Here is a 16,752-nt window from a genome sequence, read left to right as displayed (position 1 = left end):
GAGGGGAAGACACCCAGTCCCGGGGGATGAGACTGCTCAGAACTCCCAAGGGGCTTGAGGGGAGACAGACTGACTCCACGCAAGGGAGGAGACAGGATGCCAGGAGCTTGGGGTCAACAATTCATTTATTAAACTGCAAAATCGAATCCTCATGACGATCTCCAAAGGTGCCAAGACATCACCTCCACTGTGCAGATAGAAAAACAAACTCAGGGAGGGAGGGCAAAGGTTTTTTGCCCAGGGCCTGGGCCACTGCAGGTCTGCGGTGTGGCCTGGACCAGACTCCAGGGCCCCTTCTGCACCCTTCACAGGAAGGGTGGTGACTCAGAGGCATCCCTGTCTGCCGGCCTCTCCCAGGACACAGGTGGCTACATCGGAGGTGGGAGAGGGCAGGTTACTGCCTTGTTTCCCATGCTCCCTCACCGTGGCCCGTCCTAGCTGGGGGGCAGCCAAGGGAGGAGGCTGAGGGCTGGAGGAGAAGGCCCCGGGAGGGAGGAGGGCAAGGCCGGTCCGGGCTGTGGTCTTTTCCTCCTTGTTTGTGAAGCCCAGGCCACATCTCCAGGAGCCTCAGGTGGCAGGGGCAGCGGACTCAGATGAGAGTTGGAGGGACACCCCAGTGCCTGAGGCGGGCTCAGAGCAAGGTACAGCTGCAGCCACGGGTCTCCATGGCCATCAGCAGCACCCTCAGCTTGCGAGGTGAGTAGGGCGGGTAGCGGATGGAGTAGATCTTCTCCATCCCGGGGCAGCGCAGCAGGGCAGGCGCGGGTGGTGGGAGAAGGTGTCAAAGGAGAACTTGCCGTGGTAGCTGCCCATCCCACTGGCACCTGTACAGGGGCATGGGAGACAGCAGTCAGCCCCTCCCTGGCCAGCCGAGGGGTGTCAGACAGACCTGGGCTCTGCCAGTCACGCACAGTATGACCTCACCTCCGGGCCTCAGTTTCCCCGTGTGTAAAATGGGCTTAGCCCCGAGCCTGCAGCAGCTCACCAGAGGCTGTGGCAAGATAGGTAGACAGTGGTCAAAGGTGTGGATTCTGGAATGACTGCCCAGAGTCGATCCCTGCTCTGAATCAGTTCACCTTGGGCAACTGACTTTGCCTCGGTCTGCTTGCATGTGACATCGGGTGACCATGGCACCCACTTCCTAGAGCTGTGGGGGTCGGGCGGGTGTTCAGGCCCGTGGACGAAGTAAGTCCTGGGGTGTGTTAGGAGTCTGAAGTATCCAGGTGGGGAGGCAGTCAAGGACCAGGCTTCGGCACCGCAAGTCCAGGAGACCCAGGATGGGTGGGGTGGGGGCGGTGAGGGAGGGCTTCCTGGCGGGAGTGAGGTCTGAGGGACGTACAGTTGGCCAGATGAAGAGGCAGGGCTCGGTGTGGGCAAGAGGGGCCCAGGCTCGGGGACAACCCAGCCTTGGAGGTGGGTGGCCTGGGCAGGGCCCAGTGTGGCTGGGGCAGCAGGGAGAGGAGGTGGGAGCAGGACCCCGTTGCCAAGCCGGGAAGAGCTGGGCCTCCGGAAGCTGTGAGTCAGGGCCTTGCTCAATCCTGGGGGGAGTAGCAGGATCAGATTCGCCCCCGGACAGACCGCCCCACTTCCCTGGGGAGGAGGGGCTGGGACTGGAGACGGGCGGGCTAGGTCGGGGCTCCAGGGTCAGTGTCTGGCCCTCCCAGTCCACTGAGGAGGAGGTGGGCTCAGAGAGGGGACATGGTTGCCCCAGGTCACACAGCCAGTGGGCTTGCTGGGGCCAGCCCTAAGGTTTCCTGCCTCGGAGGCCAGAACTTTGCAGTGGGAATGGGGGCTGCCGGGGCCGGGGATCCCCGCTCACCCGGCTTCCCTCGGGCAGGGAACGGCCCCTGTCTCCTGGGGGAGGGGGTGACATACCAAGTGCTGGACTGAGGGGACACAGGAAGGGTTAAAGGGGCAGTTGATAGCCTCACCGTGGAATGAAGGGGACACACGAGGTTGCCCCGCGTGAGCTGGTAGGCAGATTCAGAGCCGTGCTGTTGGTGAGAAGGGCAGGGCCAGCGACCACAGTGGGGCTGAGAACCCTGAATTGTGTCTCCATGGGCCCACCCACACGTGTACATGCAGGGACAAGTCTGGAAGGTTTCTTCAGGATGGAGATGTCGGGATGCCCCTCAGTCTGGCAACAGCTAGGGAAGGCGGGGCCGTGCCGGCTACCTACCCACTCCTCCAAAAGGCAGGCTGTCGAGGGTCAAGTGCATGAAGCCATCGTTCCCGCAGAAGCTCCCACTGCTGGTCTGGGCCAGCACTCGCTTGACCACCTGCAAGGGAAGCAGCGATGAGGCCCCGTGGCCGGGCAGCAAGAGGCCACCAGGAAGAGTCTGGCCACCGTGTGAGCCGCAGGGGGATGTGGTCGCGTGGCACCCGACACTGAGCCCCCAGCTCGGGACGTGTTTCCTGAGCATCTGCTCCGTGTGGCCCCTGCTGGGGATCCAGGCTTAGAGCCGAGAGGGAGGCGGGAAGCCCAGCGGTCGTCTGGGGACACGGAGAGTTCAGGGTGAAACGCCAGGTCGTCAGGGAGGCGTCCCAGAGGAGGGATGAGCTGCACCTGCGGCATCTCAGGGGGAAAGGGGGCCCCCCAGGCAGAGGGAGGGACAGGTGCAGAGACCCAGGGACTGGCCCACGCGGTGTGCAGCACAGGGAGGACATTGACCCAGGGCGACACAGCCAGATTGGTATTTTAAAAACATTAACTTGGTCCTTGCGTGACTTCAGGAAGATCTTTTCTCTTTAACCTATGGGTGTATTTGAAGAACGAGGGGGAAAGAAGATTAGTAAACGCTAAATAGTCATTGCCGAAAACTTGGCTGTATTTAGTTTCAACACGTGATCCTTTGCTAATGGCTTGTCTGGACGGTGGGTAGAGTGAACCCCCCCATCAGGGGCTCAGGAATCACGCGGAGGCCAGCAGCAATCGCGAAAGAAGATGGGACAGGAGTGTCACGGTGCTTCTCGGGGAGTAGGGGCAAGTCACGGGGGCAGCCGAGCCTCATAGGTGTGATTCTCTGTCTCCCAGGCAGTGCTGGGCCTTCAGAAGAGCTTGAAAGTCACTCTGCCAGACAACTCCCTTCCAGAAAACCCGGATTGCATTTTCTAAAGTTCAGTCTTTTAATTTTACGTTTTACCTTATTTTATTTATTGAGAGTGAGCACATGCGAGTGAGCCAGGGGCAGAGAGAGAGAATCCCACGAGGTGCAGAGGGAGTTTGGAGCCCAGAGCGGGGCTTGAGCTCACCCGATGCGGGGCTCGAACTCACGAACCGTGAGATTACGACCTGAGCCGAAGTTGGATGCTTAACTGACTGAGCCACCCAGGCGCCCCACTAAAGTTAATCCCATCCAGGTAAAGCAAGGCTCCTTCGAGGAATGGCTGATTGTAGGGCTGGGCGAGGGAAATACAGGATGAGCCAAAGCACCTTGTAGACCCTGAAAGGAAGGAAATGGTCCGAAGACAGAAGGGTGACTCGATGAATGGAGGGCTGGATGTCTGAGGGACATAGCAGCTCCCACTGCCCAGAGCAGGACAGCTTGAGCAAGGAAACAAGCCAGGTGTTGCCTTGTAACCCAGAGGATAAAGCGGATTCGAGCAAGTCCACGCTGATCCAAAGAAGTGATTCCAGAGCGAAACCTTTCTGGCAGATTCCAGGTGATCTGTGCACAGATTCCCCTCCAGCAGGTGGAGCTGAATCACCCCCCTCCCGTGGAAGGGGGGCTAGTGACCGCTCCCAAAGAGGAAGTTCTCTTGGTGGAGACCCCTGGCAGTCAAGACCTCGGCCAAGCGGTGAAGGTTAACCTCACCCGCGACGCGTGGATCCCGCGGATCCCTGATAGGATGGCAGAGGCCAGCCCTCGCTTCCGTGGTAACTCTCTCGTGGGCAATACCACAGACCGCTGAAAGCGGGGACGGTGTGCCGGAGACCTTGCCCGTAGCTCTCAAGCTGAGAGATGGTCACAGGCCAGAGGAGCCGTGACAGCTGAATGCAACGTGCGACCCTAGCTCGGATCTTGAGGCTGGAAAGAAAGCTGGCAAAATCCGTATCAAATACGAAGTGGAGTTAACGGTAACGCACCAGCCTCAGCTACTTAGTTTGGACCAACACACGGGCCCTTAAATAAGGACAACTGGTAGTGGGATATAGTGGGACTCCCTGGACTGGCTCTTATCTTCTGTAGATCTAAAATTACTCCAAAATAAAAAGTTTATTGAAAAAAAATCCTGTCCAACCTACGAGGGATCTCGTGGGAGCTGGGCGAGAGGGGAAGGTGGGCCCCAAACGGAGGACGCCCACCCAGTGCCCTGGAGGCTCCCAGGCTGCCCACAGCGGGTGAGCCGGTCAGGGGGCGGGGGCTCATTGTCCTGCCTGCGTCGTCTGGTCCGTCGCCCTCCACTGTCATTCCACCCCATGCCACGTGTGCTTTTGATGAGCCAGGTGCTGGAAGGGGACCCTTGTCCACCAGCCCAGATAATGAGGAAGACCGAGGTGGGGACTGATAGAGCAGGGACACTGAACCCCGGGGGGAGGTTCTGGGGGCTGCTCTCTAAAGGCCCAGGAGACGGTGGCTTAGATGGGAGGGAGAGGAGGTCTGACTGTCCCAGAGAAAGAGGACCCCTCACCCTACAGTCCCTTTGGTCCACTCCAGTCCTAGAGCCACCTCCCCTCTGCTGCAACCACCCCACCATCCGCTGCTGGCCTCTGTCTCTACCTCTGTCCGACCCCTCCCCAGCCCCACCCGAGCCCCCACCTGTTTGTTGTTGGAGAAGGCGTACAGGGCCAGGGGCTTCTCCCGACGGTTGATGAAGTCGATGGCCTCGTCCAGGCTCCTCACGTTCACGATGGGCAGGATGGGTCCGAAGATCTCCTCCTGCATCACGGGTTCCGTCTCCTCCACGTCCACCAGCACCGTGGGGGCTGCGGGCACAGGGGGCGGCTCAGCCCTGGGGAGGGGGGCCTCGGGCAGGGCTCAGGGACCTTCTGGGGAAGACAGTGTCCCCACGGCCCCCAGGAAGGACCGTGAGGGGTTCTCCAGCCTGGCCGGGGCTGAGGCGGAACGCCCGTGTCTCCCAACGGTCTTCCCAGAGCCGGGGTCCAGGCTAGGCGCGGCCAGTGCAGCCGTGGGAGCCTCGCGGCCCAGACTCGCGGCCCAGGTGGGAGCCTCGCGGCCCAGACTCGCGGCCCAGGCAGGACCCGCCTCATGGACGGGCCTTCCCACGGGGGTCGTGGCAGGACGGCAGGCTCACCGATGTAGCGCTCGCTCTCGTCGCTCTGGCCGCCAATGGCCACGCGGCCACAGCCCAGCAGGCCTCGGAGCCGCTGGAAGTGCTTGTCGCTGATGATGCGGCCCAGGTTCGGGGAGCTCCGGGGGTCCTCGCCGTAGAAGCGGGTGATGGCGCTCTGCAGGGCGGGCAGCAGCCGCTCCTGCGTGTCAGGGCTGCACAGGACGTAGTCGGGGGCCACGCAGGTCTGGCCGGTGTTGAAGTAGCGGAACCAGGCCAGGCGGTTCGCCACGGTCTGGGGGTCACAGTCGTCATCCACGTAGCAGGGGTTCTTGCCCCCCAGCTCCAGCGTGACGGGCGTCAGGTGCTTGGCGGCCGCAGACATGACGATCCTGCCCACCCGAGGGCTCCCTGGTGGTGGAAAGAAACCAGAGTGGCCCTCAGTCACCTCAGCCAGGCGGGACGGCCTCAGCCTGGGGATCGGGACCCTTCGAGGAGGGCCCACTCCCCGGAGAGCTGCACCAGGACCCTGCTCACGTCCTCCGCCAGACCAGCCCGAACAACGCAGGGTCTCCGTGGAGTCTGTGCAGGGCTCTGCACGGGGCAGCCAGCCAGGCCCCTGCTCCCTCTCCCGAGCTGCCCGGTCAGAAATCCAGGCGCCCCTTGCCCTGCTTCTGGTCCCAGGCTCACCCTGCCAGTGCCTCTTGCTTCCACGCTGCCCTGCACCCCTCCCCACCTCCCCAGGCTCCTCCAGCACGGACTCTGACTGCTCTGGCCCGAGACCAGATTCCAGCTCCAGGGGCCGGCACCTGGGTCTCCCTCTCCGACCAACATGGCCGTCCTGCCCCCCTCACCACCCACCCTTCCCTCCGCTCCTGACTCTCGGCTGAAGTGGCCACCTGCTTGTCCCCACCTCTCTCCTCTGGCTTGATCTGCAGGGCCTCACAGTCCCCTCCCCCCCCCTCCCCCCCCCCCCCACCCATTCCTCCTTCAGGTCCTCCTGTCTTTCAAAACCATCTCCTTGTCTGGGAGGCCTTCCTGTGAGGTCCTCCCTGTCTGTTGAACCCCGACGAGCTTCCTGTCATAGGCCCTTCCAAGAGATGCTGTTCCTCTCTCTGTCCCCTGTGCCCTCGTTATGACGTGACAGAGTCTGGACAGGGCACGCTCTCTCAGAATGCAGTGAGCAAGTGAACAACACATTCCCCAGGCCATGTGCCGTGACAAAGGCTCCCATGAGTTCATGTGTCCTGGAGACAGACCTGTGACCACCGTCAGATAAGGAAAGGCCCGGAGAAGCCGGGAGGTTGTGGCAGAGTATGTCCGGGTCAGTCTGCCGGCCCCTGCACAAGCTGCCCAGGTTCCTGGCCGCAGTCACGGGGGCCCAAGGCCCCAAACCCGCCGAGCCGTGGCTGGGATGCTAGAAGGAGGACCGCCTCCTCCCGGCTGTCTTCTCGCCCTCACTAGGAATCTGTAGGACCAGCTGATGACCCTGCCCCCTGCTTCCATAGTCACCCTCCCTGACCGCCGAGGCAGGGGGCCTCTGGGCCCTGTCCTGGGCTTGTGGTAGGGTCTGGGGGGGCAGAAAGGCAGAGACAGCGCTCTCCCTGCTCTGATGTGGACAAAGGGTGCAAGGCAGGAGGCCAGTGAGCAAGATTCCCTCTCTTCCAGAACCTTGGCCAGGTAAGACTGCCACCTACCTGCCTCCGTGGCTCTTTCACTCAGAGAAACTCCCTCCTGGCCACTTGAAGCCAGGTGATGTCTGGGCCTCGTGGACACATGTCAGGGAGATGACAAGTGACCTCTGAGAACAATTCGGAGGGCCTGGAAGGAAAATCCAGCCTTCCCCGATCCTGGCCCCAGGGGGTGACCCAGGCTGGGGGCCTCATTTCTTTGTCACCTTGGCCTCCAATCCCTCACCTGTCCAGCCCTCCACAAGGCCTCTGGGTTGGTGGGGTCACACGTACAAGGTCCTGAGGCCAGTGGGTGGTACAGAAGGTCGTGGGGGCACAATGAGAGCTCAGCAGGGACAGATGCTGTCCTCTGTGACATTGTGACCAGTGAAGGGGCCTGCGCCAGGGGATAGGACCCAGCCCTCAGACGGTCCCGGGGGGTCAGCCTCACCCGTGAAGAAGATGTAGTCGAACTTGTGCTCCAGCAACTGCCCCGTCTCCTGGGGCCCGCCCAGCACCACGGCAAAGCAGCTCTGTAGGACGGGATGGCAGACGGATCCCTCTGGGACCCCAGCCCGGAGAACCCAGAGGCTGGCCTGCCTGCGTGGGGCCGCTCCCCTTTGCCTGGCCTGACCCCCCAGTTGCCAGGGCTCTAGGTGGACCAGGTGGGACGAAGGTGGGAGCAGGGAGCTGCCCGGGGACACTGGGCACCTGCCAGTCGCAGCCCCACAGGCGCATGGTTAAGAGCCTGGCTGGGGTTTGGGGGAGCGGAGGCTGGGGCGTGGCAAGCAGGGGTGACCAGATGACAGATGGGAGTCCCCAGGGGACAGGCCCCTCAGAGCACAGCTGTGATCCCCACCCCTCTGCTTCACCCAGAGGGAAAGAAGCTGAGGGGTGGTGACCCGGCCATGGCCACACAACCCAGGGGAGGCAGGATTGAGGGTGGAACTCGGGTCCTGCCCGAGGGGGCCTGCCTGGCCCTGCTCAGCCCAAGGGTAGCTGCTCGGTCCCCTCCCTGCCCGGCTCACCTGGTCCAGGTATCGGGGCAGCACCTCAGCCAGGACCTTCTCGGTGCTCCTGCTGAACTCCGATGGCTTCAGCACCACGCAGTTCCCTGCAGGCCAGGGCAGGGCAGGGCAGGGGGAGCGCTGGGAGAGGGGTGGCCCCTCCCGTCCCGCCTCACTCTCCTTTCAGTTGAAGAACCTGGCTCAGAGAGGTGACCGACGGGCCCAAGGCCCCACAGCTCGGGCATGGTGGGCCAGGTGGGAAGCAGGTTTTCTTAGCCAATTATTGCCGGCTCCCTGCTCACTGGCTCTGTGGGCCACCGTGAGGCCCGAGGGCGGGGACAGCGGCAGCGGGAAGGTGGAAGCTGCTCTCACCTGCGGCAAGGGCGCCCACCAGGGGCACGAGGGTCAGGTTCACAGGGTAGTTCCAGGGGGCGATGACAAGCACCAGGCCGAAGGGCTCCTTCCGGATGAAGGCCGAGTCCAGCTGCGTGGCCTGGGCCCCCGCCAGCATGGTGGTGAGTGACGAGGCGTAGAGACCCCCCAGCCGCTCTGTGCCGCCCTCCACCTGGCTGCCTGCCCGCCCTGACCCCCAGGCTGGCTCACCAGATTCTTGGGCACTTTCTCATCCTTCATCCAGGCCCTCAGATGCCTGAGGGCCAAGTTGATCTCACTCTGGGTGATGCTGATCTCAGACACTTCCGACTCGAAGGCTGACTGCGGGGGAGAGGCCAGGGGACCGGCGTTGGCAGGTGGCCAGAACCCTGTGGCGGGCACAGCCTCCTCCAAGCAAGCCCTCCTCTTATTTGCTCGTTCATTCATCCACTCAGTGGTCGGTGAATGCTCACAGTGCTCAGGGGCCCCTCCTGTGCCAGGAGCGCAGCCGTGACCGAATGCACGGACAGCCTGATGACTCGGACAGAGCCGATGTTGTAGAGGAACAGCCAACATGCTAGGGAGAACACTGATGTGACAAGAGCAAGGGAAGGCGAAACACGGTAAGAGGGAGAGACTGCTGGAGCATAGGTGGGGGGGGGGGGGCGCTGTGCACGAGCGTGCATGTGCGAGTGCATAAGCGTGTGTGCTTGTGTGCGCACGTGTGTGTGTTTGCTTTGCTTTATACCAGATAGTCAGCGCTGGCCTCGGAGATTCGGGGACATTTGAGCAGCGAAGATAGGGAGGAAGGGAGCCAGCCCAAGGATACCTGGAGGCAGAATCTTCCAGGCAAAGGGCACAGCATGTGCAAAGGCCCTGAGGCGGGTGCAGGCTGGCTATGTTCCTGCTAAACAAAGAGCAGAGTGGGTGAGGTGATGGGCCCAGGCAACGGGGGCGAGGACTGTCGAGCAGAGCAGGGACACGATCTAATTCAACTGTCGGTGTGGCCGCGCTGTGGCCCGCTGTGTGGCTATCAGTCTGCAGGGGAACACCGGGGACAGATGTCCCCGGGTAATTGTGGATAGTTCCACAGCCCAGGGGACAGGGCAGGAGTGAGAGAGAGGCAAAAATCAACAGGGGGGTTATTATCCTGATTTCTGCCTGTGGGTATGTCTGTTCCACTCCTGCCGGGGAGAAGAGACCCGGCCGAGGGCTACAGGAGCTGGAGGCCCATGGCCTGGGATACAGAGTCAGGCTGTCCTGATGCCCGAGACCCGGCTGTTACAGTGCAAGCTCTCCCCCGCTAGAATCGAGAGGGGCGAGCCTGAGGTGTGCCAGGACAGTCCAGAGAGTGAACTGAAGCCTGTCCAGGGTCACTCAACGAGCCAGGGGCAAGGCCAGGCAGGGCCAGAGCTGAGCCTTGAGGAAGAAGGAGCCGGGACCTTGGGGGACAGAACCACAGACACCAGCGCTGCTAGGAGCTGAGCCTGGTTCAGGCACGCCTTCCGCTAAGCCCGTGTCCAAAGCTCACGTTCCTGCCCAGCAAGGTGGCCCTTGACCTGAGCGAGGTCTGGACCAGTTTATGAGCAGTCTGGACCCAGCTGAACTTTGGAAGAGGAGGCTGTTTTCAGCCAGGGCTGTGTGCCCTGAGGCAAGAACGTGCCCTCTCTGAGCCTCCCGTGGGGATGACTGGGGGTGACTGTCCCTACCTGGAAGGACTGTCGGGGGTGAAATGAGAGAATTGGTTCAGGGAAGGCAGGGCAGATGCTGTCTGCCAGAAGGGTCAGGGACAGGATTGATTTTCTGTGGAGTTGGAATGAGAGGCAGTAGGTAAAATCTGAGCCCGAGGGAGAGAAGGGACCAGATAGACAGGTCAGGTCTCACAGAGGCGGCCAGGCCGGGCCAGCAGGTGGGCGGTGGCTGAGGCCCACTGGGGGTGGGAGATGTGAGCCCCTCCATCCTGGACCAGGCCCAGGGAGTGGGACACTTCCCACAGGAGGCAAAGCTGGGCCCCTCAGGCAAGGGCACACCAAGGGGGGTGTGGTCTGGCACGCTGGATGCACAGAGAGACGGATGATTCCAGAAATGGCCGACAAGGAAGCCTGGGCCTCACCTGGCTACAGTCCCAGAGCATCCTGGTTAATCGCAGGTTGGGGACGCTGAGAAACGGAACAGGCATCGCCAGGCCACACCCTCAACATGAGTCCTTGTGGCCACACTTTGCTGTCCCCAAAGGACGGGGGTGCCCTGATCCATGACCCCGAGTGCCGTGAGGCACTATTCTCCATGTCTCTGCTCAGATGCCATCTTCTTGGGGGAACTGTCCCTGACCTCCTGACCTCCACGTATAAGACAGCACCCTGAACCTGGTCCTCTCCCGCCCCCTTCGCCCCGGGAGGGTCTCTCCATCCAACAGGCTATACGATTATTTGTTTATTGTTCTGTGCCTCCCTCTAGAAGGCCAGCTCCCTGGGCACAGGGACTTTGTTTTTTACCCTGTTGTACCCCCAGAGCCTAGAACGGTGTACCTGGCACATAGTAGGTCCTCATTAAATAGTTGTGGAGTGGGTGAAGAAATGAGCGGATGGCCCTGCAGAAGAGGCCCTCCAGGCACAGGGAAGGGGGTGGGGCTTGATGGGCTTTTAGTTTCCCTTCCTGGGGGCCTAGAGGATGCCACTGTCCCCTCCCATTTATTCTGGCCTCCCCAGCCCTGCTCCCCCAGCCCCGCCCCTTCCCATCCTTGCCCCCATCCCTGCCCCCTTCCCATCCTTGCCCCCTATCCCTGCTCCCCCGGCCCTGCCCCCCCTTCCCATCCTGGCCCCCCCAGCCCCACCCCCTTCCCATCCTTGCCCCCATCCCTGCTCCCCCAGCCCTGCCCCCCTTCCCATCCTTGCCCCCATCCCTGCTCCCCCGGCCCTGCCCCCCCCTTCCCATCCTTGCCCCCCATCCCTGCTCCCCCGGCCCTGCCCCCCCTTCCCATCCTTGCTCCCCAGCCCTGCCCCCTTCCCATCCTTGCCCCCCCTTCCCATCCTTGCCCCCCAGCCCTGCTCCCCCAGCCCTGCCCCCCCTTCCCATCCTTGCCCCCCAGCCCTGCTTCCCCAGTCCTGCCCTCCCTTCCCATCCTTGCCCCCCAGCCCCGCCCCCCTTCCCATCCTTGCCCCCCAGCCCTGCTCCCCCAGCCCTGCCCCCCCTTCCCATCCTTGCCCCCCCTTCCCATCCTTGCTCCCCAGCCCCGCCCCCTTCCCATTCTTGCCCCCCATCCCTGCTCCCCCTTCCCATCCTTGCCCCCCAGCCCTGCTCCCCCAGCCCTGCCCCCCCTTCCCATCCTTGCCCCCCAGCCCTGCTTCCCCAGTCCTGCCCTCCCTTCCCATCCTTGCCCCCCAGCCCCGCCCCCCTTCCCATCCTTGCCCCCCAGCCCTGCTCCCCCTTCCCATCCTTGCCCCCCAGCCCTGCTCCCCCAGCCCTGCCCCCCCCTTCCCATCCTTGCCCCCCCTTCCCATCCTTGCCCCCCAGCCCCGCCCCCCTCCCATCCTTGCCCCCCAGCCCCGCCCCCTTCCCATCCTTGCCCCCCATCCCTGCTCCCCCAGTCCTGCCCTCTCACCCCTGCCCCGCCCCCCCTCACCTTGTGCAGGTCCTGCGCCAGCGCGTCCCGCAGAAGCTGCTTGTGTTCCTGCAGGAAGCGGCCCAGGCCCCTGAGCTGCGCCGCCCGGAACTCGGCCGGCCGCGTCCGCCCCGCGCTGAAGGCCTCCCGCAGCCGCCTCAGCGTGTCCGCGACGGGGTCCATCCTGCGGGGAGGGGGCGGCGTGGGCCGGGGCTCCCCCACCCTCACGGCCAGTCCCCCCGCCCCCGGCCCTGGCCGCAGCCACGAGGGCTCAGGACGCTCCCGCAGGGACACACGTGTAGCCCCAGAGGGCCCGGGCTGCCCCCGCGCGCACACGCACACCACGCGGGGCACACTCACACGTACACGCGTACAGTCACGCACCCCAACAGGCTCACAGTCCCCTCCCTCTGGCCAGGGGGCAGGAGGGCCCCGGACCTTGAGGTGCAGGACGGGGCGTGGGCTCGGGAACAGCCACCCCACTGCCGCTAAGGGTGGGCAGGCAGCCAGGGGACCCCGCTTTCTCCTGCCCCCAGGCCGCGCCCCCGTCCCACCCTGGTGCCCCTCGGGGAGATGGGGCAGCCCTCGTCCCTGCCAGGCCTGCACGGAGTAACCAGGAGGAGTTTGGTAAGTAGAGGGGCGGTCCACCAACAGCCACCGTGGCCGTCACCGTGGGACGGTCCAGACACAGAATGCACCGTCCCCTCCGGCTCCTAGCCTGGGGAGGCCAGGCTGGCTGGTGGCGGCTCAGGGGGCTGAGTGACCTGGGCAGCGGCCACTTCTGTGCCCCGTCCCCGGTGCCAGGGATGGAAGAGCAGAGAACAGTGGGGCGCAAGGGCTGAGGGGCAGTGACGCTGCCCTGAGTGACAGCCACAGTCCCCCGGGCCCCCGCCTGTTTACTCGAAGCTCATCGGAGGAACACGGTGACGCACTCACTTCTTGCCCTGGTGCCAAGGACCCGTGGGGACCCTTTCCGCCTGCCCGCTTTGACTCGCTTCCCTTCAGGTCTCAGCTTGGCTAATGCCTCCTCTAGGCAGCCTGCCCTGATTATTCCTTCACGCAAGGAGTGGGTTTCACCCTCTCTGCCCCCCGGCCCCTCTCTGCCTGCCTCCCTGAGTTCGGTCCCGGTGCCCCAATCTCCTCATCTGTTAGGGGGTCACGGGAGCGCCCGCCAGCTGACACGGTGCTTCTCAAGGATGAGACCGTGCTGTCCAGTTCTGAGCCCAGGGCTGGACATCCGTGCACCCGAGGCTGCCAGCTACGGTTAAGGGGCTACCCCACGGCCCTCGGTTTTCTGGAATGCTCCGTAGTCCTGAGAGCCGAGCCTGCTGCAGCCAATTGGATGGCCCAGCCCATAGGGCGTTCTGTGTTGAGAGCCTGGCTGGATCCCTAGGCATGAGGGGGGCCAGACTGACCCCACAGGCCTCCTGCTCCGATTGAGATGAACTGAGCAGTTGCCTGGGGCACAAGGCAGGCCCCATGGCCCCCAGAGAGGGTGACAGTGTAGCAGAAAGGGGACATTCTCAGAGCCCCTCTCGGTCTCGGCCTTGACCCCCAGACCCCGCCCTCCATCTTGGCCCGTGCCAAGACCCAGGAGCCGAGAGCCCTGCCTGCCATCCGGGCTTGTCCCCTGGCCGAGACTCATACTGGCCTTGTGACCCCGGGCAGCTAACTCATCTCTCTGCCTCAATTTCCTTGTCTGTAAAGTGGGGACGATAATGGCACTTGCCACCGTCCTGATGGCTAAATGGCATAAAGCCATGTAGAGCGCTGGCCACTGGCCACGTGCTGCACGCTCAAGAAAGGCCAGCGGTGGTTATGGTTACTAAGTACCTATCAAACATTTCTTTCTCTCCACCCTCCGCCACTCCCTTCTCTGTCTCGCTCACACCTTCGGACCCCCGCTGACGGATGTCGAGGGCAAAGCACAGCCCCCCCCCCCCCCCCCCCCGTGCCTTTTCATAACAGCGTGTGAAGAACCCACAAAAATGTAAGGCAGGTAACTAGAATGGCACAGGTCTGGGCAAGTGAGGGGCAGGGAGCTCCGTGGGGGTGCAGCTCTGGATGGAACATTCCAGCAGCCTCTCTTGGCAACACTGAGGTCAACTCACCTGATAGCGTCCCCGGCAGGTTGGTCACTCTGGACTGAGGGACCGAGGGGTGCCTGTTGGGGGATGGGAAGCTGGGCACAACCCAGGCGTGCAAAGGAGCCCAGGCCACCTTCTGCCTGGGATCTGCGGGACCCTGGGCCTGTGACCTCACAAAGGACACCCAGATGAGGGGGTTCGTGTATCGGGCTGGGCTGGAGTCCTTGAGCCCATCCCCGTCCCCCGCCCCTCACCCCCGGGGTACATCTGACGCTGTGGAGGCTCCTAAGGATGCTGAATCACATTTCCTGTGCCTGTGTGACTCATCTGACCACCGTGACAGCCTGCTGAGGGCATTGTCCTCTCCCGCAACGAGAGGGATACCTGGGCCCAGAGACGGCAAGGAGGTGGCCCGAGACTGCTCAGCTTCTCTACATTGAAAACTGGAATCCGGAGGAACACAGGGCTGCCACCATGCACCCTCCATCCCCTGCGTGGCCGGGTGGGGAGCAGGGTAGCCCGACCCCTGGGGAGAGGGGACGCCTCGGGGGCTGGCCTGAACTACAGATGCAGGGCCCGGCAGGCGGGCTGTGTGGCTGGGCTCGGGAGGGGCCTTCCGGGGGGGGGGGGGAGCAGGCGTGCTGTTTGCTCCCGTTCCCTGCCTCCTTGCTGTTCCTGCCGGCCCCCACCCTGCTTCCCCCTCTGGTCCCCTCGGGCTCGGTGCTGAGGGCCCCACTTTCAACTACCCACTCGGCCGCATCTGTTCCTGACCTGATGCTTCTGGGTGAGGGCGGCAGGGGGTGGGGTGGTGGGAGTTGCTACATCAGTTGATGATGACACCAATAAGTGGATGGCCTGGAGGCCGGGGGAGGACAAGCCGCGGTGCCGACCCTACTCTCCTCCCACCCCAGCCTCTGCCCGCTCTGTCAATCTTTCTGCCTCAGTTTCCTCGGCGGTCCCAGAGGCCTCCTAAGGGCATCCTTTTGGTATAACGTGTCAGGGCCCGATGACCCGGGGTCGGGATCCTGGCAGTCCTGTTTGTTGGCTAGGAATCCTCGGGCGGGTGGCTCGGCTTTTCTGTGGCTCACCTTCCCCACCTGTGAAATGGGGATGGTTCCTGTAGCTGCCCCGTGGTTGGGAGAACTCGGGCGCGCAGTGTTCCGTGCAGGGCCGAGCCCTGTGAGTGCTCGGCGACTATGGCCCTGCAGGATCGTTATTCAGACGGACTGTGAAGGACACCTGTGCCAGCTTCAGGGCGGAGACCCCGGGGGAGGAGCCCGAGGAGACCTTGGCCCAGTGTGGGCACCAGGGAGGCAAGAGCCACGTAGGGGCAGGGATATGGAACTGGCCACGGTGACAGAGATAAACGTGGTGGTCTGAGGGCCTGGGGGACCCCGATCAGGCTGCCGGAGGCAGACGTCACAGGGCCGGCCTTGGTGACCCCATAGGTCCTAATAGCCCAGATCTCCCCCTGTAGCCTGAGCTGGATTTTCATAGGCTCTCCAGAAGCTCTGGCAGAGTCCCCTCCCTATAATGGGGACCAAAGGAACTGGGGACCAACCCTTGGCCTGTGGGCTGAGCCAACCCCAGCCCCACCCTACAGAGAGGTCGGGCTACCCGTTCCCCCGATGCGAGCAATGTCCCTCTGAGAATCAGTCCCTCCTCGAGGCCGGGTGGGTCTGGCTGGTCCCACCTTCCTGGACTCTGGCAGAGCCCGTTCCCAAGGATGAGACGTCCCAGAACCACTGGGTACCCCTGCCCCAGCACCGGGCACGCACAGCAGTGCCCAGGAAATACGTGTTGCCAGGTGGATGCTTGACGCCCCCACCCCTTCCCCAATTCACTCCCCCCCCCCCCCCCACCGCCCAAGGATGGGATTCCCTCCCGGGGCAGCCAGGACCGGAGCTGGGGCCCTCGGACCCATAAAAGATGCGCAGTAACACCAGCGAGAGGAAGACGGTGGTCCGGCTCCCACAAAAGGAGGGTGCCTGCTGACCACCAGCCTCAGGAACCCCAGAGCCTCTCCTCGGCCCCTCCCTTTCCCGCTCTCATTCTTAGATCGGGGCAGAGGGAAGTTCCTCCCTCCTTCCCCTTTCTCCCCAGGCAGTCAGGAAGACAAAGCCAGCCTGTGTCGTGTGGCCGTGAGTGGCCGGGCCTGCCCAGGCAGCCGGCAACCTGGAGTCCCCGAGCGAGCCCACCAGCCGGGGCCCTGGCCCTGGCTGCCGGCTGCTCCAACCCCACCTCCCTGGGACATCGTACCTGAGGCCCTGCCAAGCTGCCCTTCCTCCTGGCCGTCCCTGCTCTGCCTTGCTGCCCTGTCGTTTATGAATCACGAGCCCTTATGAAATGTCCGAGGCTGGGCCAGCCCCTGGGGCGGGGCCGCCCTGGCCTCCTGCCTGACTTTGGCTCTGCGCCAGCTGGGAGCTGCAGCCTGAGATTTCACCACCTCCTCAGGGGCCTCTGGAGCCTCTCCTGGACCACAGAGAAGGAGTCAGGCAGGGCCCAAAGAAGGCCAGCACGAGGCCAGGGCCACACCGTAATTCTTTAGGGAGCTCTGATCGGAGGGGTCCAGCCCAAGGTCTGGTGAGCAGGGACCCAGGCCCAGGAGGAGGAGGAGGAGGAGAGCCCAGGGCAGTGACCCTGGGAACTATGGTGTGGGGTGGGGGTCCAGTCGTCCGGAATCACAGGGAAAGCCCTGCCCCCACACCACCCCCCAGCCCCTGCGAGCGTCAGATTTTCCATGTGCAAAACGAAGAGACCAGCGTCAAAGATGGCTGGAGTCC

At 63.5% G+C, this 16,752-nt stretch overlaps 1 protein-coding gene across 1 annotated transcript; it reads right to left on the bottom strand.

Moving 5' to 3' along the window:
* Positions 1-107: 107 nt before the first annotated feature.
* Positions 108-16,286, bottom strand: LOC115526154 (aldehyde dehydrogenase family 3 member B1-like). Its single transcript, XM_030333635.1, is given in 13 exon segments — positions 108-763; positions 766-824; positions 2,180-2,279; positions 4,761-4,927; positions 5,257-5,643; positions 7,354-7,435; positions 7,931-8,016; positions 8,282-8,402; positions 8,513-8,623; positions 9,030-9,188; positions 11,904-12,066; positions 13,994-14,046; positions 16,229-16,286. Coding segments are annotated over 11 exon segments (1,566 nt in total). The 5' UTR covers position 12,066; positions 13,994-14,046; positions 16,229-16,286; the 3' UTR covers positions 108-631.
* Positions 16,287-16,752: the final 466 nt, after the last annotated feature.

This window comes from Lynx canadensis, chromosome D1 (genome assembly GCF_007474595.2).
Source record: "Lynx canadensis isolate LIC74 chromosome D1, mLynCan4.pri.v2, whole genome shotgun sequence".
NCBI lineage: Eukaryota > Metazoa > Chordata > Mammalia > Carnivora > Felidae > Lynx > Lynx canadensis.
The sequence above is the reverse complement of the archived record's forward strand: the minus strand, read 5'-3'. Positions and strand labels throughout refer to the sequence as shown.